The sequence below is a fragment of the Sus scrofa genome, chromosome 7 (genome assembly GCF_000003025.6).
Source record: "Sus scrofa isolate TJ Tabasco breed Duroc chromosome 7, Sscrofa11.1, whole genome shotgun sequence".
Lineage (NCBI taxonomy): Eukaryota > Metazoa > Chordata > Mammalia > Artiodactyla > Suidae > Sus > Sus scrofa.
This window is the reverse complement of record NC_010449.5, coordinates 58,779,519-58,802,886: the sequence shown is the minus strand read 5'-3', so window position 1 is coordinate 58,802,886 and position 23,368 is coordinate 58,779,519. Positions and strand designations below refer to the sequence as shown.

General features: G+C 49.2%; 1 protein-coding gene across 2 annotated transcripts; it reads left to right on the top strand.

Moving 5' to 3' along the window:
• On the top strand, nucleotides 16,732-23,358 carry CYP1A2 (cytochrome P450, family 1, subfamily A, polypeptide 2). Of its 2 annotated transcripts, XM_005666124.3 has the most exons (7): nucleotides 16,732-16,870; nucleotides 18,025-18,864; nucleotides 19,710-19,830; nucleotides 20,291-20,380; nucleotides 20,645-20,768; nucleotides 21,650-21,736; nucleotides 22,698-23,358. In XM_005666124.3, the coding sequence occupies exons 2-7, from the start codon at nucleotides 18,034-18,036 to the stop codon at nucleotides 22,993-22,995; spliced, it is 1,551 nt and encodes a 516-aa protein (XP_005666181.1). In that variant the 5' UTR covers nucleotides 16,732-16,870; nucleotides 18,025-18,033; the 3' UTR covers nucleotides 22,996-23,358. The 2 variants fall into 2 exon arrangements, with proteins under 2 accessions (XP_005666181.1, NP_001153086.1); NM_001159614.1 differs by lacking the exon at nucleotides 16,732-16,870 and having other exon boundaries at nucleotides 18,034-18,864; nucleotides 22,698-22,995.

The window sequence follows — 23,368 nt, the reverse complement described above, 5'->3', positions numbered from 1 at the left end:
AGAGTGAGGATGAAGGCACTGCCACCTTTATAGGCAGCTTTTGCGTGTGGCCACGCCCCCTGGAGCTCTGGGATGGGACAGAGGGAGGGGCAGCCTGGGGTTGGGGGGGACGGTCTTCCCAGGATGGAGGGGGGAGCGTGGGGAAGGACACAGGGACATAGATAAGAACACACCAGGGGGATGCCTCATTCAAGTGCTGGCACTTAGGAAGGTGAGGGCTACAGACACCTGGGACCCCCAGTTCCAAGGTACCCCATGAACAGCTGCAGAGCCCTGCTGAGCAGGGGTTTTCAGAAGTCCCAGGATAGCCCAAAAGAGAGGCTATTGGGTGATGGGGTGGCCCCAGCCCCGGGCAAGACGACCCCTCACCCTGATTTTTGCACTCACTGAACACTGGGCATGTAAATGCTTCCCTCTCTCTAGCAGCAAGGGCCACACAGGCAGGGGTGGAGCTGCCGGCTGATGACTTCCTAACCTGGGTTATTGATTTCTGGCTCGCGTGAGAAGCGTGGCGACCCCAGCCCCGAGGTCGCCAGGACCGGAAGGCCGAGGCGCCGATGGGCTGGCCCCTTCTCCTAAAGTCCCCAGAGACTGGGCCACTAGCAGAAGTCTGTGCTCCCTGACAGAGCGGTAGGAATGGACTGAGAATGTGCAATCTCACTGAGCGCGCACTAGCGGGGACACGTTGAGCTGCCTCTAGGGCCACTTTGGAATGCTGCAAACCAAGGGCACTTCCAGCCAGGACCCACGGGCCCTTGAGGTTCCCGGGTTGCTCGCGCTTTGGCATCGCTGAGAAATTGGGCGGCGAGGGAGGGCCGGGCAAGAGAGGGGGCCCCAGGACCAAAGAGGGAGGGAGTCCCGTGCCGATGCCTCCCCAGGCTAGCGTGCCTGTGTCTGATACATCCCTCCAGGGGGCAGAGGTCACGCGGCCCATCCCCGCCCCACCTGGCCGGGGGCGCGGTGCCCAGGAGTTGCGTGAGAAGGGCCCGGAGGCCCGCGCAGCCACCCAGACGCCCAACTCCCTGGCCAGGCTCGGTCCGATACAGTCACGCGAGGGGGGTGGGGAGGGGAGTCGGAGGCGGGGCTCTTAAAGGGCCAGTCTCTAACGGAGCGTGGGGGTAGACATGGAGCGAGAGGAGCGGCGGAAGCCTCGTTGGATGGGTGCAAAAGGTCCAGGTTTGCGTGCGGAGCTGGGCTTTTGCAAACAAGCGGGTGCCTGAGTGTGTCTGTATTTTTGGTCTATGCCTATAGCTGGACACGCAGCCCAGTGCCCCCCAGGTCGCCGGGCCAGCTGCCTCCAACGCTGTCCCGGCCCCTGTCGAGCCTTCCTGATGTAGGAAGTTGGGAGAGACAAAGTTTCATTTGCGTGTTTAGCTCAACGTGTCCCCAACTAACCACATCACCCGGCCTCCCTAGAGTGGCACCACCAGCTGATGGCCCAGGTCAGAAAAGAGAGCCTCATCCTATCCCCTCATCTCCCATTCCAATCAGATGCCACCTCATGCATTGTACAAAATAATATTTACCAACAATGTCCCAGACACTGTTCTGCTGGCAATTGACATAGAGGTGAACAAAACTGACAACCTCCTGCTCACCTTGGTTTATATTGTAGGGCAAGAGGAGTGGGAGGTGAGGACAGAAACTATCTACAGAATCTCAGAGAGTGAAAAGTGCTATAGAGAAAAATAAGGCAGAGAAGGGGTAGAAATCATGTGGGGGCAGACTGCAATTCAACACAGGCTGCTTGGGGAGGACCTCATTGAGAAAATGACACCCAACCCAGGCAGGAGGGTGAGAGCAACAATCAAGGGACACAGATATCTGGAAGAAGACTACCTGGCAGAAGGAACAGCAAGTTCAAAGGCCCTACACAGTGGTCCTTGAGGGAGGGAGCAGTACTAGGAGCACTGGAAATGTGCAGTGTCTCATGACTGGTGAATTGTCCTGGAGTTGAGTGGGATGAGTGAGGGACAGTCCTGTCCCAGGTTCAGGGAGCACCTTGCTGAGAAACATGGGACTTCCTTTGAGATAGAGACATTGTAGAGTCTGAATCAAGGAAGACTACTGACTACTGTGCTGAGAGTAGACTAAAGGGGTAAAGGACACATTTCTCCACTTTCATGTCTGTCCAGCGACACTGCCACATCCTCATCCAGGCTCCCATCATTGCTCCCAGCCTCCAAGCCTGGGTACCATCTCCCTTCTCCATCCTGTGGCATGTGGTCTTTTCAAAAAATGCAAAAATCTCATTTCATCGCCACCTCGTCTCTTCAGTAGCTCCCATCTGAATAGAAACCAGAATCTTTAGAGAGTTCCTGTGGTGGCTCAGCAGGTTAAGAATCTGAGCAGTATCCATGAGGATGTGGGTTCGATCCCTGGCCTCGCTCAGTGGGTTAAGGATCTGGTATTGCCGTGAGCTGTGGTGTAAGTCACAGACATGGCTCAGATCCTGCATTGCTGTGGCTGCAGTGTAGGCCAGCAGCTACAGCTCTGATTCAACCCCTAGCGTGGGAACTTCCATATGCCACAGGTGTGGCCCTAAAAAGACAAAAAAAAGAAAAATAAAAGAAACCAGAATCTTTAGCAGAATCTACTAGGAATGCCCACTGCTACTTCTAATCACCCCACCTTTGTCTCAGTTAAAATATCACTGCCTCTCTAAGAAGTCTGCCTCGATCCTTTCCATAGCAATTTAAGTTTTTCCTGGTCTGTTTCCAGCACTTCTCCATGGTAATTCTCAGGATATCTGTCCCTTGCTAGGACCCTGATCCAGCCTGTCACCCCTTCCTCCAAGCAACACAGAAAACCCACTGCGGGAAACTGCTAATAACTGGCAAATGGGTTAATCCAGCTGTATTATGAATGGGGCACATGACCAGGGTGATGTTGAACACAAAGCGCTGATGCTATAATGGTGGAATTTAGGCAACAGAACAGGTAGGAGACAAGGAATGATGGGCTTCCATTCTGTCCAGCATCCTTCCATTCATTTCACCTTTGCATCTCTGGCTCAGTCTGAGAAGCATTGTGGTACCCAAGAGAGGTCTGTGTCTGTCCTTCAATCACAGTTGGAGCTAGAGCCACAAAGAATGTAAAGAATCGGTGTGGAAGCTGTGGCAAGGAACTGGGGAACAAGGCATTCCCAGATCCATCACCCTGCTCTGCAGCCCAATCTCTCCCTAGACTCTCAGAGTCCCCACCAATGCCCTAGAGCTCTGGAGAACCACAGCAGCCTGCTCATCAGAGCTAGAAGACCATCTGCGGGGCACCTAACCAAGACCCAGAAAACTCCTTCTCTTGGCGGAAGACGCATTGTTTCCCTCAAATTCTCAAAGGTTTCTTGCTCCCAGAGAATCAGTTAGAATTAGCTAATTCCTCTCCCACTTCTCAGCTGGAGAGACTGATGCCAGAAAGAAAGCCCAAGGACACATGACCAGGGAAAGCAGAGCCCAGATCTAGCCTCTTGCTTCTCGGTCAGGGCTCTTCCCTCCATGATTTATTGTCCCAGACTATCAGGAAAGTCCCAGAAGGCCAAAGGTTGACAGGCTCAGCCCCTGGGTCAGGGCTGCCCAACTCCCCATCTTCTTGGACAGGGGCCTGGTGCACTGGGGTTACAGGAGGCACTGCATTTCTCAGCACCAAGCCCTGCATTTCACAGCCCCCAAGACATAAGGGGGCCCTCAGGAGCACAGGGAAGAGAAAGGGGGAGACAGGCGAGAGGTTAGAGGACCTTGGCCTAGAGCCAAACAGCCAATCCTGGGTCAAAGTTTGCATGCCTTTGCGTGAGAGACTCTTTGGCTAGGATTTCCTAGAGATCAATACCAGGAACACAGAGGAAGGATGGGCAGTGCAGAAAGGAGAGGGCTCTGGGCTGGAGGGAGAGAGACAAGTAAGGGTCCTGGCCCAGCAGAGGGATCCAGCCTGGAGTCTTTGGTCAGTAGTGCTGAGGGCTATGTGGCGAGGGGAATGGGGAGATAGCAAGGCCCACAGCAAATCTCCTGCCCCATGGTGGAAGCAGGAACCATGCCCAAGCAAGAGCTGATGCTGAATCTGGAAATGCTACAGGAGCTGTGAGAAGGCTGAGGTCCCGGAGGGAGAGAGGAAGGCTAGAGAAGGGTCCTAGAGGATGAGGAGGGCAGGAAGGGTATCTCTGGTGCAAGGAGGGGGTATAACTTGAACAAAGGGTGGGAGAGGGAGGGTGAGGGGAGGCAGTTTGAGAAAAGTGGAGTTTGAATGGAGATAGAGAACTGGGACTTGTTTACCAAGGTGTCCTCACCCCACCAAGCCACCCATCACCCCACCTGAGATCTGAGCCCTGAGCACCTTCCCTTCTCCTACCTGTGTCCAAGGAGCCAGAGAGATTTGGTTTGTAGGATCCAGGGCTCAGATGAGGCAGCCCCTGGCTCCCTGGCTCTTAGATATCCTTTCCCAGGATAGTCTTGGTCTAACCTGTTGTCTTGGTATAGCAATTAAAAGTGCCTTCTTTCACTCTCAAAAGAGTCCTGGCTTGGGCAATAAATTATATGGTTACCTCAGTGACCGTAAACACGTAAAAGGTTTTGTGTGCCCCACACTCATCCTCTCTTCTTAGGAAACACTATGCCCATGGTCCTTTGAGGACTACCCTACCCTACTCTAGGTCAATAGGTTTAGTGGAGCTCACCTGGCCCCAGGCTACCAGGCTGGCACATGATTCAGGCCAAGCCAGTGAGAGCCCTACAGGGGTTTTAGTGAAATTGCTGGAAAAGAAGTTCTCTTTCTACCAAGCCTACCAAGGGTGGCTAAGCTGGCTAGAAAAATAATTCTGGACCTACCAGTGGCCATTTTTCAAGACAACTCATTAGAAGAAAGAAGAATCAGGAGATGAGGGGAGGGAGAGAGGGCAAGAATTGAAGACATTGAATACCTAGATCCAGTTGTTCCTGAAGCCAATGAAGTTCACCATAGAACATCTGTTACATGACTCAATATCGTCACCATCTCCCCATCTCATCCTTTACCTCCTCCTCCTCACCTTCTCCTCCCCTCATCTTTCTCTTCTAGTAGGAGTTGAATGTAGGGGTTGGCAACTAAAAAAATTATAACAAAACCCTGCAGGCCCGAGAGGATTACCCAGCAGCACTCTCTGAGTAATTAAATCTCAGCACTTGAGGCAGTTCTAAGAGGCCTAGACAGGTTGGACAGAATCCTAAGAAGTTACTCGTGTCTAAAAGCTTCCCACTGGTCTTCCCCTGTGCTAAAAATTCCACCATTGGCACCACCACGGGAGGCTAGTTTTATCTCCAGACGACCCTATGCTGGTACTGAGGACTTGCTGACCAGGGAGCACCTGGAGAGAGCCCAGGAGGAGGCAGGCATCATCAGAGGAGGCTGTGCCACCTCACCCGGCTGGGAGCTAACGCTCGCACCTTGTTGGCTGGAGGCTTCCTGGCTGAGGGACACCCTGGGAAAGAATGTGCCCCATTTGCCCTCCTAGATCCTAGCTGAGGAAGAGATGCCATCCTCTCCCCAAGCTGAAGTTTTCAGGAGGAAGTTTTTGAAGAATCTCAGAGGAAACAGTCCTTCCAATAGCAGGCAAAGCCTTTCCAGATGGGGCTCCCCTTACCTCTCTGACCTCCACCCCTGTTACTCCCCTTCCTCAGCCCATTCCTCTCCAGGCACAAGAGCTGCCTGAGTCACACCAGGCAAGTCCTTCCCTGTATTTGTCAGGTTCAATTCCTGCAGGAAACAGAGGGCCTCCTCAAATGGAGTCACTGAGCAGAATTTAATAAAGGAAATTTGTGAATTGCTTAAGGTTCAAGCTTTAGAGAAATCAACGGGAACAATGCAGCAGCCCAGGGCTAGCAACATGTGCAGCCCTAAAAAGCAAAAAAAAAAAAAAAAAAAAAAAAAAAAAAGGCACACTAGGAGTTCCCATAATGGCTCAGTGGTTAGCGAATCCAACTAGGAACCATGAGGTTACAGGTTTGATCCCTGGACTTGTTCAGTGGGTTAAGGATCTGGCATTGCCACGAGCTGTGGTGTAGGCCACAGATGCGGCTTGGATCCCGAGTTGCTGTGGCTGTGGCGTAGGCTGGCGGCTACAGCTCCGATTCGACCCCTAGCCTGGGAACCTCTGCCGCAGGAGCAGCCCTCGAAAAGGCAAAAAGACTGAAAAAAAAAAAAAGGCACACTAGCACACTGTGGATGCTAAGTGAATATTTGTTAAATAAATGAATGGAAACATGTTAAACCCCCAAATAGGAAAATATACCGAGTTTGAAATGGCAGAGGCCTTGTGAGATTATGGGTCTTCATGGTAGGCAGGGCATCAAGTCCAAGATGGTCAGCTAAATGGAATCCAACTCCTCATCCCCCACACCAAGTCCAGATCCTTTTTTCAGCACTCACTGGCTGAGTGCTACTCATTTTGCTGCCAGAAGACAAGCAGTTAGGCACAGTCCTGCCTTAAGAAGCTCATCTCGGGAATTCCCGTCATGGCTCAGTGGTTAGCGAATTCGACAAAGAACAATGAGGTTGCGGGTTTGATCCCTGGCCTTGGCTTAAGGATCTGGCGTTGCTGTGAGCTGTGGTGTAGGTCACAGATGCAGCTCGGATCTGGCGTTGCTGTGGCTGTGGCATAGGATGGTGGCTACAGCTCTGATTGGACCCCTAGCCTGGGAACCTCCATATGCCCTGGGTGTGGCCCTAAAAAGACAAAAAAAAAAAAAAAAAAAAAAAAAAAAAAAAAAAAAAAGCCTGGCCCAGCTCAGATATCCTACCTTAAGTTACCTTCACTTTTCTTCACTTTTGTCCAGGGTCAGTGCCTGGACTAGGTCTCACTACCGACCATATGGCCGTGATCGCCAGAAATCCCCAACCTCTTGCAATCTCAAAGACTTCTGGTTCCCTCAAGAGGTCACAGCACCTCTCTCCACAATCCAGCTCCCCTGCTATAATCAGCAGAGAGCAGTTTCTGTAGCTGCTCTCAGCAGAGGGAGCTCTACAGGATTGGGACAAGAGAACTCCATGTCTTGATGGGTGGGGAAGGGCAGGGAGGATGCAGACCCTGGGGCACTGCCCGGAGAAGTGGGGTGGAGAGGGATTATCCCAGAGGTGCCCTAGATAGAAGGCAGTATAAATAAAGGCAGACCCTCCTCTTACTTTCTCTCTTCTTCCTTCAACAGCATCAAATATCATTAATTTAGACCCATGTTAGATATCAGAATTTGGCTATTTCTGCTCATCTTGGCAGTTGTGTTTATTGCTGGGGAAATGTTTACCAAGCCAGTGAATTGTGAAAAGAGCCTTGCAGGGAGATATTTGGCCTACTGAAGGTCATGTTCAGCAGCTCAGGGGACTGTTCTGTTTTCAAATTTGAGATGTCCTTTTCTATGTAAACACAGGTTTGCTGACAACCAACGTTCTTGTCCTCTCATCATAGTAGGGTCTCTGAGGACCCTGCTGTGTCAGCCAAGTGCTCTTGGACGTCCTCTCATAGTCTCTGCCAAAGAGGTGGCCTCATCCAGACCTATCACCATCAGCCAGGAACAGGCCACTCGATCAACCTAAAACTCCCTTTCCAACTGCTCTACCCCTTGTAGACACCCAATAGCCATTCCCACCACCTTGACTTTTCCTCCTTCCCACCACCCTTCCCCACCTCAGTTTTGTCCAGGTATCCTCCATCTTCCTTGCCAGAGGTATGTGCTTTGGGAGAAGGCTGACCTCAGGGAGTGGGTCCTGGCTAGTCTGAACCAGTCTTTGTGGCCCCAGGTACCTTGCTGGTGATTGGATTAAACATGGATCTGTGGCATGATTCTGGCCAATGTTACGTAGGAGAGATCTGAACCAGCATTTGGGAAAGGTTTCCTCTCTCTTAAAAGGGATACATGATAAGGACTTCCCATTGTGACACATCAGAAATGAATCCAGGGAGTTCCCGTCGTGGCGCAGTGGTTAACGAATCCGACTAGGAACCATGAGGTTGCGGATTCGATCCCTGCCCTTGCTCAGTGGGTTAAGGATCTGCTATTTCCCTGAGCTGCAGTATAGGTTGCGGACACAGCAAGGATCCCTCATTGCTGTTCCTGTGGCATAGGCTGGCAGCTATGGCTCCGATTCGACCCCTAGCCTGGGAGCTTCCATAGGTGCAGCCCTAAAAAGCTAAATAAATAAATAAATAAAGGATATATGACAAGAGATACATTCTTGTCCCTCTGGCCCTTGTCATGTCTGGATATGATGGCCAGAACTGAAGCAGCCATCCTGTGACCTTAAGGGAAACAGCTTAGGGGAAAGGTGGATACTCTAATGATGGCGCAGTAGAAATTTGCGGAGGACCAGTTTATCATTCAGGGCCCTTGCAAGAATTAAGATCCACTCAAATTGAATCACTGAGGAGAATTTAATAAAGGGAATATTTACAAAAGTGTGGATAAGGTATAGAGAAACCAACACAGGGTAGTGTGGTACCATATGACTAGTAACAGAAAAGAGCCCTTACTCTCTTGGGCCTGAAGGGACAAGAGGAAGGATCTGTTCCTGGAACCCAGAGAGACAGAAATTGTAAGAAGAAGGGAGTTGCCTGGCAGGAGCTGTGGCCTCTCATGGCAGGGACTAGAGAAAAAATACCCTAACCTCAATCTCCTCCCACCCTCCCATCTCATGCCAATGCCTCCCACTGACTGCAACCAACAAGTAGCCAACGGATGAGGGAGCCCATTGACATAGTCTGCAGAGATAAGCCTCCCAGTGCCTAGAGCAGGGTGGAGAAGGGGGTGGTGGTGGATGTGGAGGACAAAGAGGATTTTCAGCACAATCTGGGTCTGCAATGATCTCATTCATCTGTTTGCTCACTTGTTTTCAGGCTCCTCTCTGAGGGCCAGTTCTGTCTTATTCACTGCTTTAAATTTCCTCCTTAAACAGTGGCTGTTTGAGCATAATTTACACTCAAAAGAATATGGTTGGACATCCACTATTTGACAGGCACCATAATAAAGATTGGGTGACTAAGAACATAGTCTGCTTCAAGTTGTGCATAATCCAGAGAGGGCAAATGAAACCAAAGCAAAATGGCACTGTGGTGTTTGTGCCATGAGAGAGCTATGCCCGAAGAAGGAAAATTTAAACCAAAGTGGGTGGTCAGGACACCCCAGAGGAGGTGAACCTGGAGCTCAGTGTCTGAATGCACAGAGGCAGAAAACTAGAAGAATTCTAAGAGCTTCCTTCTCAGTGGTGGGAAAGATGCGTGAAAGGGAGGAACAAGTGGGAAATTAGGTAAGAGAAGTGGGTAGGAACTGGCTCACATGCTGAGCTAAGGAGTTTGAGTTTGGTTTTGAATGTCTTAAGAAAGCAGTACTAAGGGATTTTACGTAGGGATATGGCTTGCAATTTCAGAAAGTTCACTTGGGTGGAGCATGGATTGAAGGGATGGGGTGGGGAACTGTGCTGTCCAATACAGTAGCCACTAACCACATGTGGCTACTCAAATTTAAAATTAAATAAAATTGAAGTTCCTCCTGTGGTGCAGCAGGTTAAGGATCTGGCATTGCTGCAGCTGTGGCGTAGGTCAAAGCTGCGGCTTAGATCTAATCCCTGGCTCAGGAACTTCCATATGCTGTAGATGCAGCAAAGAAACAAACAAATAAATATTAAATAGAATTAAAAATTCAGTGTTTCAGTTGCACCAGCCACTTCAAATGCTCAGTAGCCACATGTGGCTACCTATTGGCTAGCACAGACACAGAACTTTTCCATCATCGCAGAAAGTTCTCTTGGAGAACACTAGCTAGAGTCAGCGAGATCAGGTAGGAGGTTCCTGCTAAAGTCCAGGTGGGAAGTTGCACTGAGAGTCTTCTCCAGGAAGTGCCACGGTGATGGAGAGAAGGGGTCAGACTCAAGAGGTACGTAGGCGGTAGAATCTTGAGAGTTTGGTAGCAGTTAAATGAGAGAAGGAGTCTGAAGATTCCCTGGGTTCTGGCTAGGGGGACAACCCAGAGGGAAGGTTTTTGGGCAGGGAGGTGACATCATCCATTTGGGCAAGCTGAGGGCATAGTAGTTACTCAATAAATTTTAACTGTAAGGGTTATTATTTGCAATTTCCATAAAACCAATGCAGGAAAATGCCCAAAGCAGTCTTCACAAAGCTCTTACACAGGTTAGTATTCTCACTTGTGAACACTGATTGAGTTAACAAATCTTTTTCTTTTCTTTCCTTTTTTTTAATTTTTAATTTAATTTAATTTTATTATTATTATTAATTTTTTTTTGGCCACTCCTGCAGCAGGTGGAAGTTCCTGGGCCAGGGACCAAGCCTGTGCCACAACAGAAACCCAGCCACTGCTATGACAACTCCACAGGCCTACACCACAGCCATAGCAATGCAGGATCCAAGCCACATCTTCGATCTATACCACAGCTCACTGCAATGCTGGATCCTTAACCCACTGAGCAAGGCCAGGGATTGAACCCGAGTCCTCATGGATACCAGTCAGGTTCGTTACTGCTGAGCCACAGCAAGAACTCCCCAAAAAAAATCTTTCTCTGAATACATGCTCTGTGTCAGTCCCTGTACTAAAGACTAGAGATCTGAAAAAAAAAAAAAAACAAACAAACAAAAAAACGAAAACAGAGGCTGCCTTGACCTTCAAGGAACACAGAGTCTAAGGGGGGAAACAGCATGACAGGCGCTGTCAAGGAGGGCAGTACAGGGCTTGTGGGATCTCAGAGAAGGGACTCAGAACCCAACCAGTATGGTGACAGCTGAGCAGGGTATAAAATGAGGATCAGGAGTTGCTCAGAGAACACAGGGTAGGCCGCACGTTTCAAGCAAATAGATTAACATTTGGAGAAGGGGTCAGGCAGGACATGGTGGCAAACAGAACCAGGGAGGCAGGCAAGAGTTACTGCTGAAAACTTTGAGTCTCAAAGGAATTTGGTTTGTATCCTGAAATCTAAGGGGAATATTGAGGGGTTTTAAGGAGGAGTCAACACACACTCCAAAATGAACTGAAATGAAAAAGATTAAAAATAATCCAGTGGTGCTGGCAGCCTTGTCACCATCTTCTGAGAACCTTAATGCCATGAGAGCAAAGCGGAGTAAAAAACAAACTCACAGGCTGAAGAGCAAAGAAGAAAGATGAGGCAGAGGTCCAAGTGAGCTTGTACACCCGTGGAAGCCACAGGAACAGAAACAAGGAAAGCCAGAGGCCAGAGGTACTGGTACAATTTGTTGCACTCCATGCCTACTGTCTAGAACTTACTCAATGCCATTGCCATTCTGATCACCTAGACCATCTTTGAGACCCACCCTGCTCATAAAAAAACAGTTCCTTTTGGTTCTTTGCTCTGGACCTGTGACATTCCGGACTAGTTTTTTGTTTTTTGTTTTTTTTTTGTTTGTTTGTTTTTTTGTCTTTTTGCTTTTTCTAGGGCTGCTCTCGCGGCATGTGGAGATTCCCAGGCGAGGGGTCTAATCGGAGCCGTGGCCACCAGCCTATGCCAGAGCCACAGCAACCGAGGGATCCAAGCCACATCTGCGACCTACACCGGATCCTTAACCCACTAAGTTAGGCCAAGGATCAAACCTGCAACCTCATGGTTCCTAGTCAGATTCGTTAACCACTGTGCCACAACAGAAATGCCCATTCTGGACTAGTTCTGTTCTCAGTTGTGACTGAATGTAACACGTGTACAATAAATTGTCTCTTCTACTATCTTAGCTGAAGAAAAAAAAAATAATCCAGTGGTGAAGAAAAAAAAAAATAATCCAGAGGTGGTGAGCAGAAGAAGCAATCGGAACCCTCAGTCACAGCTGGCAGAAGTAAGAATTGGTTCAACTACTCTGGAAAAGTGTTCATAGCTAGACTCTACTAGCACTAAACCATGCCTAGGCTAGCATGGTTAGTAATGACCTAGCATTTCCACTCATTAAGTCTATACACAGCAGAAATGCATACCAAATATGTGCAAGAATTTCACAACAGCAGGTCTCATCATCACCCAACACAGAAAACCCAAATGTCAATGGACAGTTGAGTGGATAAATACATTGCTGTGCTTTCATATTATAACAGAACACCAAACAGCAATGAGACTGAGCTACAACTCCCCCCAACTCTGTAGATGAATCTCATAAAAAAAGAAGTGACAGAAGCCACATACAAGAGTACACACTGCCCACTGAATCATACACTTTAAAAATGTTTGAAATAGTAAATTTTAGTTTTCTATTTCACTGCAATTTTTTTTTTTTTTTTGGTCTTTTTGCCTTTTCTAGGGCCCCTCCTGCGGCATATGGAGGTTCCCAGGCTAGGGGTCTAATCGGAGCTGTAGTCGCCGGCCTATGCCACAGCCACAGCCACGCCAGATCCAAGCCACATCTTCGACCTACACCACAGGTCACGGCAACGCCAGATCCTTAACCCACTGAGCGAGGCCAGGGATCGAACCCGCAACCTCATGGTTCCTAGTCGGATTCGTTAACCACTGAGCCACGACAGGAACTCCCACCCCAATTTTTAAAAGTGAAAAAAAGTTCAAAGAACTCTATAACACAGAGAGTGCGTGTAAACTATGAATTTTAGTTGATAATCTTGTATTACTATTCATTTGCCAATTGTAACAAAAATGTATCACAGTAATGCAAGATGTTAATAATGCGGGAAACTGATTCGGGGGGAGGTATATGGGGACTCTCTGCACTCTCATTCAATTTTTCTATTAACCTAAAACCACTATAAAAATTGAAATCCATTAATTTTTTTAAAATTCCATGCCACAGAGTTCTCCTGTGGCACAACAGATTAAGGATCTGGTGTTGTCACTGCAGCGGCTTGGGTTGTTGCTGTGGTGAGGGTTTGATACCTGGCCTGGGGACTTCCACATGCCGTGGGCACAGCCAAAAATTGGTTTTAATAAAAAAAAAATTCCATGCCAAAAAAAAGTACACAGCATGATTTCATTTACATAAAAACAAAAACAGAAAGAACTAATTGATGCTATTGGAAGCTGGGAACATTGTTACTCAAAGAGAGGGAGTGCCAGGGGTTTCTAGGGTCCTGGCAACATTTTTTTTATGGGCACACCTAGAGCATATGGACATTCCCGGGCTAGGGGTCGAATTGGAGCTGCAGCTGAGACTTACGCCACAGCCACAGCAGTACAGCATCTGCAATCTACAGGGCAGTTTGCGGCAATGCCAGACCCTTAATCCACTGAGAGAAGCCAGGGATCAAATCTGAATTTTCACAGATGGTCTGTCAGGCTCTTAACCTGCTGAGCCACAATAGGAACTCCACATTTTGTCTTTGACCTGAGGGCTGGTAACATTACTTTTTTTAACTCTGTAAAAAATTGATTGAGCTATGCAGATTACCTACACTTTTCAGTACGTATCTTGCAAATTAAGAACATATTTAAAATAAAAAGGGAAATTGTCCCTCATGTAGAAGTCCAAAGAATTTACACAGATGGAAAGGGGGAAGGAGTAACTTTACCAAGGGGAAATCTGAGAAACACTTCTTTAGCCAGCTAATCAATGCCAACATCAACTTTCCTGCTAGGTTGCTTGATATATGCAACCACTTCTGTGGTCTTCCCACCAATAACCCATAACCCCAGCCTTGTCCTGAGAAAAACATCAGACAAATCCCAATAGTAGGACATCATGCAAAACACCTGACCAGTGCTCCTGAAAACTGTCAAGGGCATGAAAAAACAGAGTCTGAGAAATGTTACAACCAAGGGAGCCTAAAGAGGTAAAAGACTCAGTGCAATGGGGTGTTCTCCTTGATGGGATCCTGGGACAGAAACGGACATTAGACAAAAAAATAAGAAAATCTGAATAAAGTATGATCTAGCTGACTAGAGAGAGAGGAAGAGAGGGGAAGGGAGAGAGAAAAATAGTTTTCTATAAAACCTACCCTAGGAGTTCCCGTCGTGGCGCAGTGGTTAACGAATCCGACTAGGAACCATGAGGTTGCGGGTTAGATCCCTGGCCTTGCTCAGTGGGTTAAGGATCTGCTGTTGCCGTGAGCTGTGGTGTAGGTCACAGACTCGGCTTGGATCTCACGTTGCTGTAGCTCTGGCGTAGGCTAGTGGCTACAGCTCCGACTGGACCCCTAGCCTGGGAACCTCCATATGCCGCAGGAGTGGCCCAAGAAATAGCAAAAAGACAAAAAAACGAAAACAAAAAAAAAACAAACCTACCCTAACCTCAGACCTTGACCTTTTTATAGAGTGAGCCAAACCCAGTGAAGGTACGGATAGAAAAAAGCTCTCCTTTCCTCTCAGCCACAAAGCCTCTGTGGCTTCGTCAGATTCCCCAGCCCTGCTCTTTGACATCATCGCAGCTTTCTCATCTTCAGGAATTAAAAAAGCCCAGTCCTAACTAAAGCAAAATTGGCTTCTCATACCCAGTTTTGGGTTTGTCTAGGCAGGGGAGAGTCACACTCCCGTTTGGCACTCCTTTCTTTCCCTGCCATCCTGCCCCCACCACGGGGGAAGGGAAAGGGGGAGGGTGCTGGAAGAGGAGCCGATCTCTTTTTATTTGGCTGGTGCTGTTTATCTTCTCTTAGCTGAGAATGTCCTTGTGTGTGGTAAACCGTCCAGAGCCAGCTGTTCATCGAATGCCTCGGAGCTCCAGCCTGTCCTCCACATCACACAGTGCCTAATGCAGCTGCTGGACTCTGGCTGACCTCTTACCAGCGCCCCTCGCCCCCACACAGCTCTTTCCCACGGTGACCCTCTGTAGCCTGTCACTGCTGGGGTCCCCTCCCCTCTGTTGCCAGGTCTCATCCATGCAGCTAAAGTCCATCATGTTGGCCCAGCCCTCAGGAGACTCTCATCCTGATAAGGTACCCAACTCAGGCCATGTGGGGTGCCCTCTCTGCCCTGCCATCACAGACTCAGTGTCCACTCAGCTTCTGGGTCCACAGATCTCTCCCCTAGTGGTCCAGAGCACAGTCTTCTAAAGGTTCAAGTCCCAACTCTAAGATATGAGATCTACAACAAATTACATAACTTCTTTGCGCCTCTATTATCCCACTGTAATATGAGAATAGAATTAATTTCTATCCCATAAGATTACTGAGAACGTTTTTTGTTAATAAGTCTAGAGCTCGGATAACAACATGGGGCCCATAAGTAAAGAGCCTTGTAAAGAGCGTGAAAAATACACAAATGTCATCGTCTCTCTCTCTAGGCTCCCACCCAACTGAACTCATGGCTGAGGAGTTCCCTTCTTGCAGGCATCCCACTCTTAAGGTTTGGGTCCTCTGGAACTCAAATGCAGGAGGAGAGAACCATCATGGGACTCCCTCCTTACCAAGCAGCAGCTCCACCTCAAAAGTCCCTTTCATACAATGGACAGCCCAGGACATTCCCACAGGGTCTCAGCTCACCTCTGTCGTATCTATTCTCCCCTTCGTCTCCATATAGATACACAGATTTACTTTTTTTTTTTTTTTTTGAGTGATGCACCTGCAGCATATGGAATTTCCCAAGCTGGGGGCCAAATTGGTGCTCCAGCTGCTGTCCTACCCCACACTTTGCAGCAATGCCAGATCCTAACCCACTGAATGAGACCAGGGATGGAACCCACATTCTCTTAGATACTAGCTGGTTTCTTAACCTGCTGAGCCAGAATGGGAACTCCTAGTGTACATTTTTAAACAAAACCGTTGAAAAGTAAGTTGCAGAAATAATGACACTTCATCGCCTAAACACTGGAGCAATTCTCTCCTAAAAACATTAATCTCCTAAGAATATGTCTTTAAATATTTGCCCACGAAACCATGATAACAGGCTCATACATAAGAGAATTAACATTAACCCCATAATATCATCTAATCCTCAGTCCATGTTTGCATATCTTCAGTTGTCCCCAAAATGTCTTTTGTAGCTTAAAAGAAAATGTTTTTTTTTAATCCAAAGTCCAATCAAGTTTCACATATTGCATTGGGTTGTTATGTCTTTTTGGTCTCTTTCCTCTAGGAAAGGTTCTTGTCTTCTTTTTGTTATTTTATTTTATTTTTTTGCCACACGTGTGGCATCCAGATATTCCCAGCCAGGGATTGAACCTGCACCACAGAAGTGACCTGAGCCACAGCAGTGACAATGCTGGATCCTTAACTCACTGAGCCACCAGGGAACTCCTTTTTTTCTTTTTTAATGACATTGACCACTTTGAAGATTCTAAGCCAGTTGCCATGAAGAATAGCCCACAGTGTGGATTTTCTTCATGAAATTTTACCATCTCTTAGCAAGGGGTGGGGGGGGGCTCTCTTCAAAATATAGGATCCTCATCATCTCTTGCTTTCAGATTAAGGACCAGGGCTGAAATTCAGAGGTGGCCAGAACATACTTATTCCTTACCTGGTTTCATATGTTGTTGGAGGAGTATTACAGGGCATCCTTCTGGAGAGGAGCAGTGACATACCACCACCCCCCACCACACACTCCACCCCCACCCCACTGACCTGCCTGGACTGAATGTCCAGGCAGGGTCCTTCCTCCAGGGTACAGTGGGAAAATAGGCTGGACCCAGAGGATTTTATTTCCAGCACCCTATCCTGTCTTGAGAGAAATAACCACCCCCTTCCTGACTCTGGACCCCAGAAAGGAGCTGGAAGATACTCCCCAAGGACATAGCACCTACCTTCAGAAGAGCTGCCTCTGGGCCCTGGGAAGTAGGTGGAGCTGAGGGATCATGGCCCAAGGCCAAGGACAGGTCCTTTCAACGTATTTTGGTGTCTTTGATATCAGGTGACCAGGAGAGCAGGGCCAATCTGATAGGGGTGATGTTTATAAAAGGCCCTTTACCAGGAACCAGAAATTGTGTATCAGCTCCTACAATCCTGCTGATCTCAAGCACCTGCCTCTACAGGTACCTTTCTTGGGCTCATTTCTAAGTTCCTAAGATCCCCATCATGTATCCTGGGAACCAGTGGAGACTGAGGGATGGAGGGACCTGGGTTAGGTGTAGGAGGCCTGAGTTCTAGTTCTTGCTGCCCAGCTCCTGACTTCAGTTTCCCCATTTTTTAAATTTTTTAATTTTTAATTTTTTATTGTTTTATCTTTTTGCCTTTTCTAGGGCCGCTTCCCATGGCATATGGAGATTCCTAGGCTAGGGGTCTAATCAGAACTGTAGCCGCCAGCCTACACCAGAGCCACAGCAACGCGGGATCCGAGCCGCATCTGCGACCTACACCACAGCTCACGGCAACACCAGATCCTTAACCCACTGAGCAAGGCCAGGGATCTAACCCACAACCTCAGGGTTCCTAGTCGGATTCGTTAACCACTGTGCCACAACGGGAACTCCCCCCATTTTTTTAAAATGAGAAGCTTGGTTGGACTAGGCCACCTCTAAGGATGCCTTGTATGATTGAAGTAGAGAGTGGATAGGGCTCCCCATCAGGCAAGAAGGCAGCCCTGGCCTGACTGGAACCCAGCCTCAGCCTTCAAGGCTATGAGGGGATGAGGACTTGCCCTTGGAAGAGGTTTTCTTCTTAGTTTTGATGAAGAATGCCCTGGGGGAGGGAGCTTCCCAAGCCATTTGCATCAGCCCTGGGACCTTGGTCCCATCAGCGTTGCTTGGGGAGGAGCAGCTCCCTGTTCCAAGGGTATGAGGAGGTATCAACAGTAAGCTAGCCCTGGTGGGGACGCTTTGGCACAATGCCCAGCATACACCCTGCACTGGGGGCTTGCAAGTGTTCTTCTGTTTTGAAGTGGTCACTCCAGCCTCAGAATTAGAAAGTGAGGTTATGGGCAAAGGGGAGGGCCAGGGCTAAGAGTTCAGACACTCAAGTCGGGAATCTCAAGGCTCCTTTCCAGCCCCTATTCTGTGAGGCACTCTATGGATGAGCTCCTGGGATGCAGGAACCACATGACTTAGTGGGTACAACTTTCTGATGTCTAGCTGGCGGCAAGGCAGAAAACATGTGCAAGTGCTTATTGACTTAAGTGAGCAAATGAATGAATGAATCAATGGCTCCATCCTATCCCTAAGTCTGGCTCTTCCTTCCTCTTTCCCTGTAGTTGGTACAGATGACATTATTCCAGCCCAGTCTCTTCTCAGCCACAGAGCTGCTCCTGGCCTCTGCCATCTTCTGCCTTGTATTCTGGGTGGTCAGGACCTGGCAGCCTCAGGTCCCCAAAGGCCTGAAGAGTCCACCAGGGCCCTGGGGCTGGCCCCTGCTCGGGCACGTGCTGACCTTGGGCAAGAGCCCACACCTGGCCCTGGCAAGGCTGAGCCAGTGCTATGGAGATGTGCTGCAAATCCGCATTGGCTGCACCCCTGTGCTGGTGCTCAGCGGCCTGGACACCATCCGGCAGGCCCTGGTGCGGCAGGGCGACGATTTCAAGGGACGGCCCAACCTCTACAGCTTCACTCTGGTCACTGATGGCCAGAGCATGACCTTCAACCCAGACTCTGGACCAGTGTGGGCTGCCCGTCGGCGCCTGGCCCAGAAGGCTCTTAACACCTTCTCCATTGCCTCAGACCCGGCTTCCTCCTCCTCCTGCTACCTGGAGGATCATGTGAGCAAGGAGGCTGAGTGCCTCCTTGGCAAGTTCCAGGAGCTGATGGCAGGGCCTGGGCACTTTGATCCCTATGACCACATTGTGGTGTCAGTGGGCCGTGTCATCGGTGCCATGTGCTTCGGGAAGGGCTTCCCACAGAGCAGTGAGGAGATGTTCAGCATCGTGAAGAACAGTCATGAATTTGTGGAGACCGCCTCATCCGGGAACCCCGTGGACTTCTTCCCCATCCTTAGATATCTGCCCAGCCCTACTCTGCAAAGATTCAAGAGTTTCAATCAAAGGCTCCTGCAATTCCTGAGGAAAATGGTCCAGGAGCGCTATCGGGACTTTGACAAGGTGAGCCCAGGGTGCAGGTGGTGCGAGGGCACCCTAGAGCTTGGGTATGGCCCCTCTCACCCAGCTCCAAGGCACCCACACAGCTGGTAGGAGGCTGGGCCTAGGAAGACTCTGGGGACATCTCAGACAAGCTGTGTGACCTGGAGCCAATCCCTCTCCCTCTCTGGCTTCGGTTTCCTCATTCCCACAGTCTTGCTCTCAGGGCCACTCAAAGCCCCAGAGAGATGAGGCTGTGAATGGGTGGGGTGGGGGGGAGTGAATGAGTGAGAAGGCTTTTATTCTACAGGAACCTGAACCCCAGCAGTGACTAATTCCCAGCTCAAGTGACACTTTGCTTCCCTGTACTCACATCAACCTCCCTTTGAAACTGGACCCCTGGGGTTATTGGGAGGAAGGGTCAACAGGACATGAAATGATACTTTGGGTTTTTTTTATTTGTTTGTTTGTCTTTTTGCTATTTCTTGGGTTGCTCCCTCGGCTTATGGAGGTTCCCAGGCTAGGCGTCGAATCGGAGCTGTAGCCACCAGCCTATGCCAGAGCCACAGCAACTTGGGATCCGAGCCACATCTGCAACCTACGCCGCAGCTCACGGCAACGCTGGATCGTTAACCCACTGAGCAAGGCCAGGGACCGAACCCGCAACCTCATGGTTCCCAGTCAGATTGGTCAACCACTGCGCCACAACGGGAAATCCGAAATGATACTTTAAGTCCTACCTAGGGCTGGCCATCTCCTATCATGAGCTCAGTCCACTGTTCAGGGGCCAGGAGGTAATGCCAGATGGGGGCAAGATCCAGCCTTCCATCCCTGAAATTTAGGGTGCCCCTAAACTTGTGCCCCCTCAGAACTGTATCCAGGACATCACAAGCGCCCTATTCAAGCACAGCGAGGAGAATTCCAGCACCAGCGGTGGCCTCATCTCCCAGGAGAAGACCATCAACCTTGTCAATGACATTTTTGGAGCCGGTAGGAGCCAGACCCCTGCCCCTCCATCCCTTAGTTCACCTGCTGTTCATCCACTGCCTTGCCTAGCCCCCAGGGCCATCAGATAACTTGCCAACCACTTGCCAATGGTACAGAACACAGAGACCTGGCCCAGGCTTAAGTGTTTGAGCCCAGGCTGTCCCACCGCTGAAAGCTCAACCCAGTCCCTCTTCTACTCAGAGCCTTAGTGTCCCCATCAAAACAATAAAGGCTTCTCTGGTCTGTTAAGTCTAGGTCCTTGTGATTCTAGTAGCTAATCATGAAACCTGTGATTCAAGTTTACATTGAGGAGACCAGGTCTCTGCTCTCAGAAAATTCAGGGTAGGGGGCTTGGGGGAAAAGGAGGAAGACAATGCTTGGTACACATATGGTGAGTGCTTAGTAAATGCTGGCTTCTTGTTCCTGTCTTCCTTCCTTCCTCACCTTGCCCCATGCTGCCCAGGATTTGATACAATTACCACAGCCATCTCCTGGAGCCTTTTATACCTTGTGACATATCCTGAGATACAGAAGAAGATCCAGAAGGAGCTGGGTATGCAGTGTCCCCCAACACTCTTGTCCTTGGGGTCCCAAGTCATCTGTTCAATTTACATATGGCTGTTACATGCCTACTAAGTGCAAGACCTGGGCATACAATGATGCCTACCTTTGCCTAGAAGATATTGGGGTGGCGGGGGGTCAATGGGTCTCAGACCTGTAATGTAGTACCACATAGAGTGACACCTGGCATGAGGATGCAGATGCCATAGGCAATCAGGACAGCCCTGAAGCCTTGCCTGTCCTCTGCATTCTGCAGACACAGTGATTGGCCGGGCGCGGCGGCCCCGGCTCTCCGACAGACCCCAGCTGCCCTATATGGAGGCCTTCATCCTGGAGCTCTTCCGACACACCTCCTTCGTTCCCTTCACCATCCCTCACAGGTGAGGCCCACCTATCCTGCCCTCCCACCCCTAAAATCTTTGCCATGTTTCCTCCTCCCAGTTTCTCAGCCCTGGCCCTGGTTGGACCTCAGCATCTCCTTCTTGGCCACAGCACCGTATTCCTCATAGACTCTCAGCCTCTACTCTGCCCCCATCCAGTCCAAACCTGATCAAACTACCAGGCTTTCAGGAGAAAACCGCACTCCTGACCTCAGCTCTCATTCATTTCTGCTCAAATCCCCTCCCTACAAATACTCTCAGCCCAGCCAGGCTGCCTCATCATCCCTCACAAGCATGAACCAGCCAGCTTCTAATTTTGCTTATGCTAGACCTTCGACTTGGAAGGCCTCTACCCCTCTTCTCTGGCTCCCAGAATCCTATCCTGTTGCAAACTTCCCTTTCCACAGAAACCTTTTTTGACTCATCCAGCCGGCACAGCTTCATTCTCTGATGTCCTGTAGGATTTACTGTCATTCGTCTTTTATTAAGTCCTGGGATTTTAACAATGTCAAGAGAGTTTGTGAACACTGATTTCTGTGTGAGTGTTGGTCTAGTTATTCCCAGAGGAAGAGCCCTGACTCCTCAGCCAGGCTGGGAACTGGCCCAGACTGTCTGCTTCTTGGTTCCAGAGAATGGCCAAGGGCACAGCTGGGCACAAACAAAAGTTTGGTAAACATCTGTTGAAGTTGAAGGACAGGCGCTGAGAAAGAGGAAGAATCATTTCCACACTTTCCTGCTCCTGACCATCCCCCTGGTGTAGGGTGCGGGAAACCGTGGTGGGCAGGCTATTGGGGTGGGGTGGAGGTAGGAGCAAGAAGCTCCCAGAGACCCAGCCCAGCTTTCCAGCCCCTGAGCCTGACAAAGCCCTCTTCCCTCCTTAGCACAACAAGGGACACGACACTGAATGGCTTCTACATCCCCAAGGAACGCCATGTCCTCGTAAACCAGTGGCAGGTTAATCATGACCCGTGAGTACACATCCCCCACTGAAAAATGTGTGAAGGCCAGCAGTCAGGAAGGCTCTTTGTCCTGTAGGAACTGGCCATATAATAAAGGAATGGTGCCTTGATGGTTCTGCAGCCTATGCTAAGGGACAAAATTTAGGCCCATGTTTCTCAAATGTTAGTGCACTGATCAGGGAGTTGGCTTTAGATTATGGGGCCCTGTCCCCCCAGATTCTACTTTGGTAGGTAAGGTGGTATCCCGCAGGAAACTCTGATGCGAATCACTTAAGGACCTCTTTGGGAAAAAAAAAAAAAATCCCACTGTAGTCTTTAGGAAGGAGGATCATATAATTTACCATTCAAACAGGGGTACCTCTGAGTGTGAAAAGCGATGCTATCCATAATTACACAAAACAGGAGTTCCCATTGTGGCGCAGCAGAAACAAATCTGACTAGGAACCATGAGGTTGCAGGTTTGATCCCTGGCCTCACTCAGTGGGTTGAAGATCTGGTGTTGCCATGAGGTCACAGACGTGGCTCAAATCTGGTGTTTCTGTGGCTGTGGCCTAGGCCTGCAGCTGTAGCTCTGATTCAACCCCTAGCCTAGGAATCTCCATGTGCTGCAGGTGCAGCCTTAAAAAAGAAAAAAAAAAATTACTACAAAACGATAAGCATAAACCAGGATGGACTGTTGATTCCCCTTGTATATTGAGCAGGATAAAGACATCCATCCCTTCTTTTAATTTCTTTTAAAGTTTTATTTCTCTAAAATAAGAAATTAACATTAAAAAGCACTTTTTTCAGGGCTGGTCATTTTGGAGAGAGCTATGTAGAGCAAATAAGCAACAAAGTACAGTTTGGTCCCTTTCCCCACCCTCCTTTCATTGTTCTACATCTATTCTAACACAGAAGTCCCCCCACCCAGGCCTTTTCCCCCAGGGCCTCCCCAGCCCAGAGATCTCACCTCCTCTGTTTCCTCTCGCAGGAAGCTGTGGGGGGACCCATCCGAGTTCCGGCCAGAGAGATTCCTCACTGCCGATGGCACTGCCATCCACAAGACCATGAGTGAGAAAGTTATTCTCTTCGGCATGGGCAAGCGCCGGTGCATAGGGGAGGTCCTGGCCAAGTGGGAGGTCTTCCTCTTCCTGGCCATCTTGCTGCAGCAGCTAGAGTTCAGCGTGCCTCCAGGCGTGAAAGTGGACCTAACCCCCATCTACGGGCTGACCATGAAGCATGCCCACTGCAAGCATTTCCAGGCACATCTGCGTTTCCCCATCAAATGAAGTTACCAGAGTTCTGAGGCAGAGGGAAGGGTGCAGGTTGCTGAGGAACCTTCCTTTCATCCTTTCTTTTATTTTACTAACACCATTATAAAGATGTAATTCATTTACCATGTAATTCACCTCCTTAACATACACAATGCAATGGCTTTTAGTATATTCACAGGGTTATGCTACCATACCACAATCAATTTTAGAAGCATCTCATCACCCAAAAAAGGAACCCATACCTATGGATGGAGTCACTCCCCATTTCCCCCAACCCACCTTCCCTGCCCCACTAGTCCTAGGCAACTATTAATCTACTTTCTGTTTGTATAGATTTGCCTACTCTGGATGTTTCATATAAATGCAATTATACACTAAGTGGTCTTTT